Source organism: Heliangelus exortis, chromosome 1 (genome assembly GCF_036169615.1).
Source record: "Heliangelus exortis chromosome 1, bHelExo1.hap1, whole genome shotgun sequence".
In the NCBI taxonomy this organism is placed as follows: Eukaryota; Metazoa; Chordata; class Aves; order Apodiformes; family Trochilidae; genus Heliangelus; species Heliangelus exortis.
In genome coordinates, this window is record NC_092422.1 from 94223100 (window position 1) to 94241452 (window position 18353).

Genomic DNA, 18353 nt, shown 5'->3' on the forward strand with positions numbered 1-18353 from the left:
CACAGAAGTTGCACTAAAGAACAAAATTCATAAATGCACAGAAAAATATGACACTGGGGAAGATCATATTATTTTTTTGTAGAGACAAGCAGACTGAGTGGTCTGAGGACAATGACAAGCATCACAAGCTCATAACCTACTTCATCTCCAGAATGCTTTCAGCAAGACTTCCTCCTCCTCCCCATGTAGAAAGTTCTTCAAGAGACTCAGTTGCTACAGACTAAAGGCAGAAAGTCCTCTCATAAAGTAGTGTTTTATTAACAAGCAGGGAACAAAGGGTAGGAACAAACGACATTTTTGCAAGAGGGGAGAGGTTACAGAAATTCATGCTAGGACCTGTGCAATCTAAAGTACTCCTAAATGATCTAAAATGAGTAGAGAGTGCAGTGTCAGTTTGCAGATGGCACTAAATCTTTCAGGGCAAAGGTTGAAAGAAAGGAAAAAAGTCAAGTGTGACAGACTGCAGAAGGTTCTTAGAAGAATGATGGGTGAATAAAAGAGCATATGAATTCCACTGTTTGTGAGGTGATTCACAAGAGAAAAAGCAACCCTCACTTTGCATACAGAATGATGGGTTCTGAAGTAGCAATTACCATTCAGAAAAGAGATCTTGGAATTATAATAAATAGTTCTGTTAAAATATCAGCTCTAAGCTTGGCAGTGGTCAAAAAAAGCAAATAGAACAGAGAACAAAAGAACAAACATCACTAAGCTGCTGTTTGGATCGAGATGGTATCTGCATCCTCAGTAGGATTCATAACCTTCACTCCCCCATCTCAAGAGAATACAGTACTATTAGAAAAGGTGCAGCAAAAGGTAAGACAGATGGTTAAGGTGTGGGGCTTCCATACAAAAAGAGATTAAGCTGACTAGAACCCTTCAGCCTGGAAGACAAATGAACTTTATGGTATCTAAAAAGTCATGATAATGCAGAGGTAAACCAAGGATGATTATGCACTGCTTCCCTGTGTGAGGACAAAGGGACATCAAATGAATCATGAAAGCAACAGGCTCAAAGTAAACAAAAGCAGTCACCTTATATAATACAGGTGTGGAATACCTTCCTGTAAGGAGGCTGTAAAGGCTTTTGAACTTTCTCAGAGGTTCAAAAAGAAATTCAGACAGGTCCTTCAAGGTTTATCAAATGAAAGAAGTCTGAATCTCACGCTGAAGAAACTATTTCAGTGTGGTTTTGCCTCTTCCTTATGCTCTATCCTATGCACACACTACTGAGTAAAGTAGACATCATCCCTGGCCTGGACAAGACATTCTTCTGTTAAACTATTATTCTACCATATCAGAAGTAGAATAGCACACACATTGAGCAAATTTGTCTCTGTAGCATGTTTTTTTTCTTCATATACAGACCGGTAAGCCATCCTATCCCAATTTTGTATTTATTTGCTCTTAAAAGATATCAGCCTTACCTTAAAGAGTCTCGATCATTGAGCTACAAATCTAGTCTATTCACTTTCTGACTGATAAAGAATATTTCTGAGTTTCTGATGCAATTTTTGAAAAAAAAAAAAAAGGGTGGAAGAGGTCTTCCTTTTCAAATTCAGAAATTCAGATTCTCAATAGGTCAGTTGTGAGTGGAAAGCCAATCCTCCACCCACTGCCTTTAATGAGCTACTGTCAGTGTTGTATATGCTATTCCATTACAAACTCTTTGGAAAACATAATCAATAGCCAGCTGCACTTATAGTCCTTGTAATCACTAAATGTATCCCAGACTTGGCACAGTCTAGATTTGGATGAGAAGAGGGATTAAAAAATCTGAATTTATGCTTTCCTGATTATGATAAAGGGCCTTTTTCATCAATCTGAGCTTCTGTTCAGTAATGCACACTCTTGGTCACACAGTACTATAGTTTTTCACCAGAAGAAATTATGTATGTCCAAGGGTGTACACTTAAATAGAGAAATGTACTGAATGTATAGGACGGATGGCAAGCTGGACTCTGCAAGTATCGATTGCTACAAGGACCATTTCCTTTTCTCCTTTCATTCAGCATCACTATGAAGTCATAGTATGGGCTCAGAGTGATAAACTACAAAAAAAAAAAAAAACCATTTTAATTTCTCATCCTTATAGCCAATTTGAAGAGTATGGACTGTGTGGGTGGACTATGAAATGAGTGAAAGGTGGTAAGAACTCTGGGCTCAAATAGCAGTAGTCAGTGGTTCAAAACCTATCTAGGAGCTGAATACTGTCAGCATTCCTCAGGGATGAGTACAGAGCCCAACTATTCAACACCTCCACCTGTGACCAGGGCAATGTGACACATTTCAGCTTCGTGGGTAACACCAAGTCAAGGTGGTAACCACTGTCCCATTACCTGGGGAGAGGCTGGAAAAATATTGCTTTAATGCCTTATTTTTCTGTGAAATAATTTTCATGCACTTATTTTTATGTAGTTATTCTGGTAGGTAAAAATGCCTCTATTTTTTCTTTTTTCAGATTTTGGATTTCTTTTAATTATTATTCTTTCATTTTTAGGTAGCAACCAAAAATTCTTGCCTTTTATTCTGGTCAATATGAAAAGTCCATCTTGAATAAATACTTATTTATTCATACTTAATAGAGCAAAATTACTGCCACAGGAGCAATTTGTCTACCAGCTAAGGATGTAATTAAGCTTTTTAAAAGCATATTATATGCTCAGCAGTCCAGAATGACAATACAAAAATTATTCTAGTCTATCTGGTAAATTGACAATTATACCCGTTATTCAAATTTTTATTTATCATTTAAGAAAGCCCTTCAAGTCCATTAAATTTTCTACAGTCAGTACTCACGTTCATCTTTGCACATTACAACATTGTGCTTATTCAACTGGTTTGAATGTATATTTTGAGTTGTTAGTGGGGTGTGCATGAAGCAATACATCTTATCCAACATGTCAGGAGAATCTTAGATATATAAAATACTGCGTCTAGGGTGCATCACTTACCTTCTGCTTGTTGTGCCTTTCTCGGGGCTTCTCCAAGCTTCCCAAATCCCTACTCTGGAGCATATGTTAGGATTTTGAGAATTATAAACATCTGCCAAAAAAAAAAAAAATTGCAATTAACATGAGAATTGTATATAAATCTATAGTATTCCTGTCCTGACTAACTACAGGATAAACATGCAATGCAGCTAATAAGCATTGGATGTGAACACTTTACACTATAGGGAAAGCTTTTCCCTTTGTTTTTCAGGACCATTTCAATGAAGCTTTTATGAATTAAGCTCATCCTTTTCTAGGAAATATGTACACCCATTTTCTTCCCTTGAAGTAAACAAATGTTAAGGACCCTGCTTAAATTCTGAAATTTTGAAAATTTTGAAAACATCAGCATTGAAGAGTGATCTCTTAATATTTCTTGAGACTTCTAAAGTGTTTTTATTATACTTTCATGTGATATGCATGCAATTTAAAACACATAAAAATGCCAGTTAAATAGTGTAATTGTCTATAAAATATGCAGGATAACCATTGTAAATGAATGGGTCCATAAGCAGTGATCTTTAAAAGTTAACAGTCTGGCAAAAGTAACCACTTTTATGTGTGGATAGAGCAATGCTTTTAAGCACAAGCTTAACTACACCAAATGGGTAGTTCCACTCATAATAGTGGAAGCAACATAAATGTAAAAAAATTGGGTTTTTTTCATCATTTTATTTTTGTACAGAAGAAAAATATGCCCCAAATGATGAATGCCCAAATTCATCATATCCTAGATACCTGTAAATGGCTTGCAGCAATTAAACATGTCATTTACTGTCAGAGCTAAGAAAAGCAGTTATTTTTGACAAACAAGTGAAATGCCATTGCAGATGTTTAATACTGCCAGCTCTTAGCATAACCACCTGCATTTTTACAGGGATTTTTTTAAAATGTCTTTGTGAAACAGAATTTAGGCAACAAGCATTTTTCAAACAAGAAGGACAGTGCTGGTGGTCTTTGTCAAATTTGAAGAAGAGAATGAGCAGGAATCCCTGGGCTTAAACTAATGCTTCTTCTTTTCTTTACTTAGCAGAGAAAATGGCAAGAAAAAAACAAGTCTTGTAGGAAATAGACCTTTAAAATCCAAGCTATTAAAATCTGTAAAATGGCTTCAGTTCAGAAAATGTGGATGATGCTGATCATCATTCTTCCTCCAAATATCAAAAACCTTTGGATATATTCAGCTACATTCCAGGCTTCAGATGTGGATGCTACCATGAACTATGCATTCACCTGACCAGTGCAGTTACAAAGACTTCTTTTATCCTTGTGGAACATAGAAGATGTAAAGTTTCAAAAGTCTGTTTTTTACAAGTTCTGTTGGCAAGTGACCAAGAAATTAGTTCTCTGATTTTTGGTTGTCATGTTTCTTAATACAGTGCAAGTTCATCAGCAATCTTTGTGTTATCAAAAAATCATCCTTTCTTTTCTAGAAAGTGCTACATTACTTATTGATGTATTGTACCTGTAGAATTTGAGCCATAAGATAAAACTTACCTCTTGTTGCAGATTCTTGTGATGTTTTTCCAAGTATCTTACAAAACAATAGTGGACTAAGCACCCTGTGGGTAGCTGTTATTGTCCAATTTAATTTATAGCTTGATAAACTAGGAATACAACAGTTGGGGAGCTCACAAAGGAAATCCTTGCCACTTCTGAGAATACAGCTCATTTTTTTGCTTTCAGCCCTCTGTTAATTTTGTTCTTTCTCATTGTAGTGTCCAAAAAGCAACAGATAGTTGCTCCTGTAATTCACTACTTTCCCAGCTTATGAGTTTGCATTTGTTTTCCTGCAGTTTGCACCTTCTACAATCTTTGTGCATGAGCCTCATGAGCCAGATCCTAATTTGCTAGGCTGGTGCAACTGCTCAGATTTCAGTGGCTTACTGCAGTTTACAGCAGCAGGGGCTCTAATGACAAATTCCAAACATAAGTGGCACTTTTCTAATGTCTGGTGGTTTGGGTTTTTTTTTTAAATCGGAATGCAAAAGCACAATTACATGATCCTCAAGAACACTGCTTTTTTATAGGTATTTTGGTTTGGGGTGGGTTTTTTTGGTTTTTTTTCATTCTTTTTAATTTTATTTTTTTATCCCAGGTGCCATCATGCCCTGCAAGGATCTGTCTGTCAAACAGGAGTTAGAATTTCTGTTTCCTGAAGAGGTCACTACATGACTGCTTGTCATAAGCACACAGGTATTATTGACCAATAGTATTCCCTTAGGAAGCTAAAACTGAATTTCTTTTGACAGTTATTGTTATGAATATATAGGTATTACCTGTGCCAACTTATTTTTGCAAGTTTTAGCAAAACTGCATATTGCCAGCCAGAGCAACACTGTTGTTTTAATTGAGACTTTTTTTTTTCTTTTAAAGGTAGAAACACTTTCTGTTCTGAATAGAGAAAATACCAATCGTGGTAATTGTCTGCAAATCCTAATTTTCATTGCCAGTCATTTATAGTAGTTAATGACTTATGCATCATCTATGAAACATCTTTGAGATTGTGTTCATTGTTACTTTTCTTTTCAATCAGGGTTGCATTACTAGTTGAGTATACAACCAAAAGTAAGAGGCCTTTGGAGAAAATTTTCAGGAGCGGAATTGATTAAAAATGGCCTTTCATAGCTTCACTTTTCCAGATGACTTCCTTGAAGTTTCCAGGGGGCCTACAAGAAAGCTGATGAGGGACTTTGCAGGATGTCAGGTAGTGATAGGATTAAGGGGAATGGATTCAAACTAGAGGAGAGTAGGCTTAGATTGGATGTCAGGAAAAAGCTCTTCACCATGAGGGTGCTGAGACCCTGGCACAGGTTGCCCAGAGAGGTGGTGGAAGTCCCATCCTTGGAAGTTTTTAAGGCCAGGCTGGATGGGGCTCTGAGCAACCTGATCTAGTGGGAGGTGTCCCTGCCCATGGCAGGGGGGTTGGAACTGGGTGATCTTAAAAGATCCTCTGCAAGCCTGAAAATTCTGATTCTATAAAGTAGCCCTTATTTGCCATCAGCTGGTTACAATAATTACCTCTGATCACCATGAACAGGTGAATGTAATTTTAAACTTGTGCTTTATCACAGGAATGTCTTAGAGAAAGAGAAATAATGAATACAATGTAGAGGGCTGGTATCTTAGACAGAGACTCCACATATAACAAAAGCAATGAGTAAGATCCCAGAAATGCCTTCCTGGGACCCTAAGTAAGTGTGCAGGGTGTTGCTCTCATGACACAGTGAGGACAAAGTCCTGTGCTGCAACAGTTTTCACAAACTGACCCATTCTGGCATCTAAAAGGAATCTTAAGAACATCCCTACCAGTGAGGGCTGAAGTACTTGATAAAATGCTGTGCCTACTGCATCCAGTGCATATGGATTAATACAGGAGGGAAGAGCTCTTTCTTTCCCAACCCTTTATAAAAAATAATTACTAATTTTATACTGGGTAATCCATTGTGTGATCCATCATAATAGGATAATTCTGGATAGAGGCCATTAAATCTAAATCTACACAGACATGCTTTTTCTTCTGATTAAATTAGTAATCTCCTATCTTAACTACTATAACCTATGTTACCTAGTCTTTCATCACTCTGAAAAGACAATTTTTTTAGTTCCAAAATGTCTTGATTATACCATACACACCCCGTTACAATATGCCTGAACTGCTCCAGCCCTTTGCTTTTCAGTTCCACATCTTGTGTCACCACATGACAGACTCCACAGCACACAATCAACAGCTGTTGTGTGCTGCTCACAAGGGTGACATTGCATGCAAGCTGCTTCCCAATTTAAAAAATAAATAAATAAATAAAGGACAAAAAACCCCCAAAAATACCAAAAAAAAAAAATAAAAAATGTTAAGACCTTGAAAGCCTTCCACCCAAAACTTAAGGCATACCATGAAAAGTAGACCATTGCTTCAAAATGGATCACCTGAACTATTATGGTATCTGGCTATTGAGGTATTTTTCTCTTCAAAAATTATTCCTTAAATAAAAGCCTTTGAGCCTTGATCTTGGTAGGAGAGAGCAGGACCTCCAAAGGCTCAAGTGTCTGGGAAGAATAAATAAGGTACATTTGTGACTTGGTAGAAATTTTTATTAATGGTATTTTTTATTTGTGTTACCAACTCCTTGATTCTAGTAAGTCCTTCTTATGGCAACAAGCCATTGTGAGATGGCTGTGGGGCATTTCTCAGAAGGGTGAGCATTATTCTTTCATTTATTAGTCTTTCCTATTTCTAAATCCCACTACTTTTCCTCTGTCTCTAGACTCAGGACTTGAAGACTGTCACACCTCAGGGTTGAGGAGGAAGCCAGTGGCCACCTTGCATCAGGGCCAGGACACAGTGTCACCATGTCACCAGAATCTTTGGTGAGGAAACTGCGTTTTCCTCCATGAATCCAGTTCCTGCTGTGGTCATCAGGAGGTCATCACCTCTCAGCCTTACCAGAAGCACTGGCTCTCCATCATGAACAACTTTTGCAGCTGGCATACTCAGAGACCAGACAGCCAAGAACCAGACCAAATAGCTCTGGGTTTCCATGACATCTGCTACAGAGGAGACTTACAACTACTACTCTGAAATTCTGTTGAAACATCTTGTGAGGCTTGGAACTAGGGCTTGGGGTTACCTAACACCTAGCTATCAGAATGACAACAACCTTAAGAGGATAGCATCAGGCTGTGTCCCTTGTCCTCTTTCTGCAACATTCAACTGCTCTTCAGTTATTACATGGGTGATGTGTATGAAATCTGCACTGTGCTTGGTTTTCATCCCTCCAGCTTCACAAAACTTCCAGAGGGATGGGTGTTTTTCTATGCTTGTTTATCAGAACTCATTGCCTATTTATACATTTACATGCATATGTGTGTGTATATGTATGTATACATGTGAAAATATTTATATATACACATGTATTTATGAAATATATGTATATGTACTTCTGTATTCATTTAGTGTATTACTAGGAAGAACAGTATGTTTATAGCTTTAGATGTAGTTACACAATCTCTGAATTTTGAACCAGGGCAGAGCCACAGTTTTTGAAGCAACTTTTTTCATTTGTGTGTGTGACAGAGTGTGATGGCAGGGTATGGCCAGTTTTGGATTAACTTTCCCACCATAACCTGCTGATGAACCTTGTCTACCTAATATTTCTAGGCCTGTGTTTGGGATGTCATTCATAACTGCACTTGAAAAGGAGCTCAGGAAACTTTAGAATCAAATCTTGATTCTGTCACGGACTTCTCACAGTGGATTAGGAAAGCCATGTAGTGTCTCTACCTCATTTCTTTGCAGACCAGGAAGCAGACCACTGGAAGAACACTGACAATATTTTTAGGCTTCTACTTCATGGAGATGGATACAAAGATGCTTGCAGAGAGCACTGAAAATAGGAAGTGTAAGTTGTTCAGCTGAGGGTTTTTTGGAAGCTGAAAACCATCTAGCAATTCTAAAGATGTGTTTTCCCCCTAGTTTATTAATATAAAGCACGTTTCTGTTTCCAGTTTTAGCAAACTAGCAAGCTGCCAAGGTGCTAATGAGCATATATCTGAACAGTAATTCCCGTGCCATTGGCCATGATTATTAGGAACATTGCTGAATATAGCTTGTGCTGATTTGACCCCTCTCTCTGCCTCCAACTTGAATGAGTTCTATTCTACTCCAAAATATTTCTCATCTTATTTAACCAAAAAGTTTAGAAACTGTTTTGTTTTTCCATGAAAGCATGCTTCTACTTCTGGAAGGATCCTTATTTGAGACAGACAAATAGCCAAAGATTTGCTTCCACATCCTGAAGTTGCTGAAGGAAGAGCAACTGCATTTCGAGTAGAGAAATTCAAATACTTCAGCTAATAAAAGTGCCACCTTGAGACACGTGACTTTAAACCCTTTCATAGTTGCAGAACTGTGATTTTAGTAGTGAGAATCTGAGTGGTAGATATACAGGCCAGAAGAATCTTGACAGGCAAGGGGCTGAGTCCAGCTAGCAGGGACTGATTTCTTTCTTGTATGAGAATTTAAGAATGTTACCAAATACCTCTCCCTGATTTCAGTCCATGGGATAGGATACTGAAGGGCATGACCAGGCCCATTAGTCAGGGTATCTGCTGGGCTAGCAACATTCCACCACCATTTCCAGGAGCAGCATGTTGGACTGCTGTCCTTTCACACTGGAAACTTATATATACCCTTAGGCATAAAGAGGATTAATTAAGCTTTCTCCAGCATACTGGTTTGTGTCAGGCCATGCAATGTTGACAAGCATTGCAAGCCACATGTATTTTCTTGCAACCATGAGGGTTAAAACCATGTCATACAAAAGATGCCCTCTTAAAAATAACAAGTAGGTCTTCACCCAATCAAGTATGTTAGAACATGGCAATGGCACTACAGAAGATTACCTGTTTCAACCCTTATAACCGCAGGCCTAAAGGATCAGCAGAATAACCATTTCCTCCCTCCTAAATACAAGCTATAGTCTGCACCCTGTACCCTGTATGCTCCTCTTCATTTGCCAGCAGTCTTGTCTGGTTTCTGCTACTTGCTATTTCATCTTTATTCAATTAAATATGTGTATTAATTCATAATCCACATTACAAATGGATTTAAAAGAATTGTCTATAGTCTGGTGTCTGTTTCTATAACAAGTTTTCCTACGTAGATCAGTTTGGCAAAGAATAAAAGTAAATTAAGCAATATTTCTCACAAAGTTCTCTGAAGGTCACAATTCCCAGTCAAGCATCAGTAATTACAGTGGACACTGTTAAGGGAACTTGAGGCTACTCACCTTATGTACTGGATGCTGCAAGAAAAGGTGACATTCAGTTGTTTGCACTGTACATTTCTTAGAAAAATAATTTCAGTAGGTTCAATATATGAGGGGGAAGAAATCCCCAAACATAGAGACTTTCCTACACCCCCTTCATTCTGCTCTTATCATTGGTGCTAGATGACAAACTGAGACAATACATTTGGGAAAATTCACAATAGAGCCAACTTAGTAAAAGAAAATGTACCATTCCAGACAGAGTTGTTCTTTGGATACTAATGCATCCAACAATAGTAACTGCTGATCCAATTAAATTTTCATGTACCTATCCCACACATAACCTTTAAAAAAACCTAATCTGCATTGAATGGCAAAGGTATTGAGACTGTGCTCCTAATTATTCTGTTTAGGACCAAAAAAAGCATTTGGTTTGGAGTAGAAACCTGAAGTTTACTAAATTAATTGTTTTTAAGGTGGGACATTCATCTGCTTCTTGTAAATAGTTCTTTAATGTTAGCCTCTGCCATGTCTTCAGAGGTCTTGGTTTGTTAGCACTGAATATGACAGAGGCAAATGCTTCCTATGAAATTTACAGTACTGTGATACATATTTCTAAACAGTCAACATTGTTAAAGAGGAGAAAATATTAGTAACTTATAAATATCTTCTGCAAGTATTTTATATAATTTTTAAATTCCAGGCAAAGTTCAGAGGATCCCTGAATCAACATGAGAGAAAACTTGAAGTCATATTAATGGTTCCCTGAATCCTGGGCTGTTGGATTTTTCCTAAGGCACAAAACTAAGTATTAGAATAATGCTAAATCTTGGCTGCTGGTAATAGCCCCTAACAAACTATAAGGATTTTTTGACTTCTGAGGCACATCACTTTGCCTGGCACTGAGATGGTTTGGTACAGAGTTATCCATACTATTTCAATGCTTTCAAATACTATTGAAGTTTTGACTCATCACTTAAAATACTATGCAGAAGGAATTTGAAAAATGGCTAACCAGGACATTGATACCACATTTTAGCTTGGTGACCTCAAGCTTGTTGCTCATCCCCTTATACCTTCCTCCCTGTCATTCTAAAAAAAAAAAAACAACTTACCACTGTACCCTAAAACCATGTGCAGGATAATATCTGCAAAATAAAACTCCTGACATTGTTTTAAATTGAAAGGGAAAAAAAAAAAAATATATATTATTAGTCAGATGATAATTTGGCTCTCCTAGTACCTTTTACTTTGGTAGTTAACTCACTTCAGCCATGGGCTCTGTCATAGATGAATGTGTAACACCTCATTCTTAGTTCCAAAAGGAACTAAATTCTAGTTTGGACTAAGTTCTTATATTCCTGATTTTGATCCAGTGAAATCACATGTCCTCAAAAGGAACATGATATCTAAGAGAGACTATTTCATTACTCAGATTCTGGATTCTCATACTGAATTCTGAAATTAAAAAATTGCTTGTTTGGGAGGGAGGTGATTTGGAAGAGAAAAAGCATCAGTTTCAACACATAAACTGCTGCAGTCAGTGATTTTTTCCTAGTTGTTGTTACTGTTTGCTAAGCTTCACCAAGTGCTTCTGATTTGTTTATTGAATAAATGGTTCATTAAGAAAACCAATAAAGCGAACAAGTTTCTGTATTTTTAAATAGTGTTTACTGAGTCTGAATGAAACTGAACCTTTCAGGAGATGCCTATGGTCAGCATAAGTTTATAAATCACTGACTGGCACTCTACCAGAAAGGATACTGTGTTTTTGAGACACTTCTTGCTCAAGACTATTCCACTATTTTCTTTCCTGTAGGCAAATGCATGAAGATGATATGAACAGGGGAATGTCAGCCTTGTAAATAATTAAAAAATATCCACCTATCTTCTTCTCTGCTTCCTTGATCTTTTCCGGAGGCAAAATATAGGTAAAGATTTCACTTAGCTTTTATGCAAGTCTGCAAAATTAATATATTTCTACCTGTAGAATTAGAATAATTTTGTAGAATATAACTGCTATACTGCAGAGATTACAGCTACATTAACACAATAAGGGTAACTGAAGGGGTTATAAGATACATTGCTTGCTGCCTAGGAAAAATGGAATGCCCATGTTACACTTTTTGTGAGCTTTGTACAGCAACTGGCGGGAGTGTCGAGTACATTCCTCATGTGAGACAGACCAGCAGTCAGTGCAGAGAGGAAGACTGTCTTGTAGCCTTCCAGGAGCCCTGTGATAAATTCTAGTGTCAAAGATATTGACAGAAGTCAGGAACCCTAAAGGAGATAATAAAATGGCTTGTGGGGAGATAAGTAGCAATTTCATCACAGACAACATTTTCGAAAAAGAAAGCAAGCATGGGGTTTTTTGTGTGTCATAGTCCTGTTATAGTCATGAATAGTGCACACATAAGTGTACGCCAACACTACAATAGACCTAACGAATGCTAATGGAGCAGTCAGGGAAAAGACATGGCACTCTGTGAAAGGAGGACAGTTTGATATGAAAAATCCATTTTAAATACTGCATTTAGTATTCAGTCCACCCTCAGAAAGAAACATTTAGCAGAAAGAGCATCCCAAAGTGGCAATGAAACTGATTAGAAGTGCTAAATTATTCCCATTTAAATAGGAGGAGAAAAGATTATATCTTTTTGACTGGTGATGAAATAAGTAAAGGGAAATAGGAGGGAATCAGAAATAAAAGCCCAGTCCAGCTAACAGTGGAGTCACTGGAAAGCCTTTCATTAGCTTCAGCAGAGGTTAGACTATGCCCTCTGTCTAATCTTGATTGTTCCTTCATGGTGGAGGAAAAGAGAAGATACAAAATGAAATGTATGATGAAATTACATATGTCATCTGAAGTACAGTGTATCTTTTATACTTCCTGCCAGTTGACTTTTACACAAGAAACCTACATGAAAATAAGGGTGAGATTCACAGGTTTCCTAAGTACTAGAGCAGATGAAGCCACCACTCCTGATTGAGAACCACACGCATGAATCTTGCAGAGCCAGGAGGAAAAGGTTGTGCTCAGAGGTGGCTCATGCTCAGCAGATGAGACTATTTTCATTGCCATCACAGGATAATATGGGACAGAGATGAAAAGACCTCTTCCTAGCCTTCCCTCTTTCTGTAACCAGGGGTTTGCCCAACTCACCAGCTACCCTGCTGCTGCAAAATATATCCAGGTTCTTTTGGAGGAGCCCTGAAGTTGGAAGGCTGGTTACATGCTGTAAAACATGAAGAAGATTTATCATCCCTCATGTTCAGCCAGTTAGCAGCTTGAGTTCAACAGAAGACATCTTCTGTCTGTATATAAGACACCCTGTTAATTGTTTTGAAGTGATTTCTCTAGAGGTAGTCTAGAGGTAAAGCAAGTTAAAATGCTTGTCCTAAGCATGTGCCTCTCTCTCTATCAAGTTTCCTCTAGTGCTCTAGGTGTGATAATTACTGTTTCTAAACTGCTAATTAAGCTTCTAGAGACAGAGATGCCTGATTATAGTGAGTTTTGAAACACTAGTGCACTAGGAGTGGGATTTTCTCCTTCAACTGTGTCTGAAGATTAGCATTTCAAGGCTTATCTGCTTAACATAATTTTATCAATCTTGCATGCTTTTCAAAATGATCTTTTAAAACACATTTCTGATGAGATATGATTTTGCCATCACATCGTGCTGATACGGAGTCTTCTGAGGAGTACTGCTGTGGCTAGGAACTTAGCTCTAGTCCTTTGTTGTTTTCTGCTATGAAATTGTCTTCCTTTAAAATCTCTTTCTGAGAAAAAGACCTAGATTTTGGTCCCAGGAGGATGTAATCTCACCCTAGCACAACCAGACAGGATCACCTTGGCATTGTTTTTCCCTCTCCTCAGCCTTCTACAAATGCCCTCCATGATGCTGGGAACTGTGGAAAGAGAACAGAAATACCTCTCTTCATGTCAGATGGACCATACAACTGTTTGTCCAAAGGACAGTACTTGGGAAGTAATAATTTGGGCTAGGGAGTGTTAGAGGCTCACAGAACTTGTCCCCTGCTGACAGAAAGAAGTAACCCCCACAGACATCAGCTGTGCAAGTGAATATTGAAGTCAAATGTGCTGTGCTGGCTTAAAACTACTGGGCAGTTTTACCCAACATCTTTTGGGAAATACTGCAATGTGACTTGCTGAGAGAACTATGAAAGGTAGAGGACTGCAAAGGAAGGAATCAATAACAAAAATGGAAGAACAAAAAATAAATAGCAACAAAGGCTTTTCTAAGACAGTCTGGCACGATGATCAAAGATGATTAATTAAATTAAAACTGGGAGATGTTGAGTTTCTGGGATTTACCAGATCTGAGTCTCCTTTGTCTGAAAAACTATTTTACTTTACTACCAATGCTATCTATTGACAAAACAATATTATTTTTTCAGGGATTTGTTCAGGGACAAACCATGGCCTGTGACCAGCTGAAGACACAGGGAGCATATGCAATTCTTTTGAAAGTAAATGGCCTACCTGGTCCAAGTTTCACTCCCAGCAGCTAAAATATAACTGACATTTCCTTTCATACATTTAATTCAAGCTGTTGGATAAACTAAGGGATACAAACTGCAGGGTAGTAAAAATAATGAAAAGTTGTTTTTCTTCCTTGACGGTCAGGTTCTGGCATACATTCGAAAAAACACTCAGCTGTGCATTGATAAACAAAACCACCAGCTTTCAAGTGATTTGGCTTGGTGGTCTGGGGTTCTGTCATCAGTGTAGAATAGCTAAATCCTTTAAAAAACAAAATTAAATTATGTGTTTCTGTGTCAGCCTTCCCTTCTAAGCTGCCAGCAGCAGGAAGCCCTTTATGAGCAGAAACACCTGTGGATGTTTCTCATTTTTGTGTGCATGCTTCAGCCTTTCAGAGGGCACTCCTCAACTTGTAGCTCTTCACACAAAGTCAGAGGTAACCCTTTTGTTTTGTGAGACCAAGGGGTAAGTAATTTTGGCCTCTGGGCCCCATCTCTGGGAACTGTTGAAAAGGTTTAAGGCAGGTTATAAAATCACTTCTTAAAAAGACAGAGTAGGGTTTTAGCCCGGTCATGGAAAAATTTTAATGTTAGACAGCACGGACAAGAGTGTTTGAGGTTTTAGACAGGGCCACTGTGACACTGAGGCTCCCTGGCCACGATGGCTGCAACCCAGTTTTGCCATCTTTGGCACCCACCATCACCAGGGTGCACCCTGCCCAGCCCGCCCGGTCTCCTCCTGCGCTTGCCAACAGAAAGCGATCCGAATCCCAGTTGACAAACACGATCTGAACACGAGTAGAAACCCCCCTCGAACACAGCGTCGGACCGAAGCAGAAAGGAAGTCCAGCCCAGACTCCCCACACCCTTTCCCCGCTGTCCCCCATGGACCCGATCCCAGCCGAGACGGGTCCAAGGCGGACACAGTCGGCGAGGGGCGGGGACGAGTGAGGGGCCGTGCCGCGACGGGGCGGCCCCGCCGCCACCACCCACGGCGCCGTCCGGCCAGCTCGGGGGCGGCCCCGGCGCGGCGGGGGGCAGCGGCCCCGGCTCGGCCCCGACGGCGCCGCCCGCCACCGCTTCCCTCCCCTCCTCCCTCCCTCCCTCTGTCCCTGCCTTCTTCCTTCCCTCCTCAAGCCGGACCGACCCGCCTCCGCGCCGTGCCGCGACGGGGCGGTCGGCGGCTCCGCGCCCGCTGCCGGCATGAAGGCAGCGGGGTGGCGTGGCCGGGCCGAGGGGCGCCCCGCTGGTGGGGTGCTGCTCCCGCCTTCCCTCCTCCTCCTCCTCCTCTTGGCAGGTCAGCGGGCCCGGGTGGGTGCGTGGGGCAGTGGGAAGCCGCAGGCAGCGGGTGCAAGAAGGGCGGGGAAGGCGGCGAGGGCCGGCGGTGCCCCCCTGGGCGGCGGGGCAGGGGCGATTTAAGGCAGACGCAGGGGCTTTTCCTTGATGTTGGTGATAGAGCTGGTATCCGGAGCTCGCCCCGGCCCTGCGGGGTGTCTCCGCAGAGCTCTCCCGGGCAGAATGTACGGTGTGTGAGTCCCTCTCGGCTGCGGGGTGGTTAAATCCGCGCCCTGCGGGCCAGGCGCCGTGAGGGGTCCCGGCCTCGCCGCCACGGGTTTGGTGGACGGGCGGGAGCCACCGGCGTTGCTGCCTTCGCTGCTCCGTCGAAGAGCCGGGCGGGCCAGGAGTCGGAGGGACAGAGCCGAGGACACGAGTGCTGGTGCCAGAGGGTTGGTAACAGTGCAGAAGTCTGAAACTGCTGGTGTGGGGAGTCCCGCAAAGGCCACAGAGCAAAAGCCTTGGTGTGGGGCGTCCTGCATACGGGCGGGACGTGTCTCTGCCTGTGCAGGGGGTTGGAACTGGATGATCTTTAGGTCCCTTCCAAACCAAACCATTCCATGATTCTGTGGTCGTCGGTTCCCCTGCCAGTCACGGTCTCCCCTCACCTTCTTGGGGTGGCCGTCCTCGTTCCCTTGTTGGGCAGGCTGGTCTTCAGACAGGTGGTTCAGTTGTTCCACTTTTTTTGTGCATTTCTTTAAAACGGGTAATTTTACACAGGCTTGGTGTGCAACTCCATGGGCTGATCCAGCCCTCCCAAGCCCTCCCCTTCCTCCTTTGGTGCATGTTTTCAAGCAGACCCCAAGCGTGAGGCGGTTCAGAGAGCTGACTTGCTACAATACAGTGAGCAAGATTAAAGTTTGGGGATGTATCAGTAGCACAAGCTGCTTGCTCACTGCCAGTCTGCGAGCTACGGAACCTCGGTGTGAGGGGCAAGTTTGCAGACAAGAGGTACGGGTGGGTATAGGAACATGGCAGCAGCTGAGGTAAGGTAGGGTTGCCTGGGTCCCAACACACTAAAAGCTGGGCCGGCACAGATAACAAGCAGACATGTGAGTGAAAGTAAAACCCATGGGGAGGGTGGGAACCCCTTAGTGTGATCTGCTGCCTGGGGAGTGGGAGCCACAGTGCATTTATTGGGATGCAGAAGCATGGTTTGTCATCTTTGACTTGGGGTTTCCACTGTGGCAGGGTGCATTTGTGTGACTGAAGAGGTGATAAAGGGTGATGATGGTGTGTGGGGCACTGAGCATGTCTGGGTTCATTCAGGCTGCAGCTGAGGTTTGGGCAGTGGGGGAGGAGAGATGGGGATGAGATCTGGGAAGCGCGAGCCTCGAGCCTCGGCTTTTGCAGTGAATTGGCAGTACCCAGAGACAAGAAGTTGATAGCTTTAAAGTTACTTCTCACAGCAGTAAAATTATATGTGTTCTTCCAGTTTCTTAATTGTAAAAAGCTCTCTTGTGTTGTTCCTGAGTCCACTGATCCAGCAGTCTGGAAGGGTTTGTGGCCCTGGCTGGGCAGGACAGTCTGGCACAGCGATGGGACAGAGATGGCACCACTGGCCCCTGCGCTTGATGGTGCTGTGCCACGCTGGCCCTGGAGCTGGAGCAGAGCAAGGGCAGCTGCTGCCAGCTGGCAAGGGATAAGGGAACCCCAGGCAGCTCTAATTTACACCCCAGGCTGGGGCTGGGCAGGGGCTGGGGGAAGTGGCCAGTTCCCAAGCAGCTTCCTTCTCCTCTGCTGCAGCTCAGCAGGACAGGCAGCCCAGCCTCAGGTTTCCATCTGAACTCCTTGCTAGAATGCAAAAAGGTGATCCATGATGAATGGTTGTTCAGAATGTTCTTTTTACATTTTATTTCTTTTAAGTTATTAAGTAGAGAAGGAACTGATATGGCCAGCTACAAAGTAGCCATACTCAAAGGACCTAACTCTGAACTTCCACTGAAATGCATCTTGAGTGAGAATGGGCTGCCATTTGGATTACAGGGTCAGGTCACACCTCGAGTGAAGTCTCTGATTGTATAAAGCTGTTAGATTGCATTTTCTTTTAAGCTGTGCTGTACAGCAGTTTGTTGTTGCTGCTGTTTGACCACATGAATGTTATTTTTTATTCAGCAGAAGATTGTCTGGCTCAGTGTGATAATGACTGCAAAGCTTACTGCTGTGATGGGACTACTCCCTACTGCTGTTCATATTATGCCTACATTGGGAATGTCCTTTCGTAAGTATATTTGAGCTTTAGAAAAAAAATCGATTCACACTGTTCGTGGACTTGATGTAAAATCCAGTTGTGAGAAACTGTATTTTGGCAATAAGCAGTGGCAGGATTTGGGGGGTTTGTTTTGGTTTTTTCACTTGCTGATAACAAACAATGTTATTCCTCCAAATGTTGCATATATTTTTGAAGCCTGCTAAAACTGAGGCTTATGTCCTTAGATTGTGTACTATTATATAATTAGTGGACGTAAGCTTTAGAGGTGGTGAAAACCTTTTTTCAAGCTGTTCAGATGAAAAGAGTGTGAATAGAAATCTTGTGGGTTTTGTGGCAATGCTTTGTCATAATACCTGCGTCAAACCACAGTTCAAATGACTTTAACTTGAGATTCTTTTCTTTCCTTTTTATGGACTTATTTGTTTTTGTCAAATGATGTTCTGGCTTTTGGTGAAATGTACTGAATAGAGTCCAGGTGAGGGTAACCTGACCTTTTAATACTGCAGTATGAATAGCATGTTTCACAGTGTTTCAAAAGAACAA

General features: G+C 41.2%; 2 protein-coding genes across 2 annotated transcripts in view; both read left to right on the forward strand.

The window, feature by feature from the left end:
* The window catches only part of ADAMTS5 (ADAM metallopeptidase with thrombospondin type 1 motif 5), a 198310-nt gene that overhangs the window by 156983 nt on the left and 22974 nt on the right, over positions 1-18353 (forward strand). The window lies entirely within an intron of this gene.
* The window catches only part of CYYR1 (cysteine and tyrosine rich 1), a 62074-nt gene continuing 59187 nt past the window's right edge, over positions 15467-18353 (forward strand). The window contains exons 1-2 of the mRNA XM_071755123.1: positions 15467-15560; positions 17717-17819. Of these exons, the coding sequence (XP_071611224.1) occupies positions 15467-15560; positions 17717-17819 (197 nt within the window). The remainder of the gene's footprint in view (positions 15561-17716; positions 17820-18353) is intronic.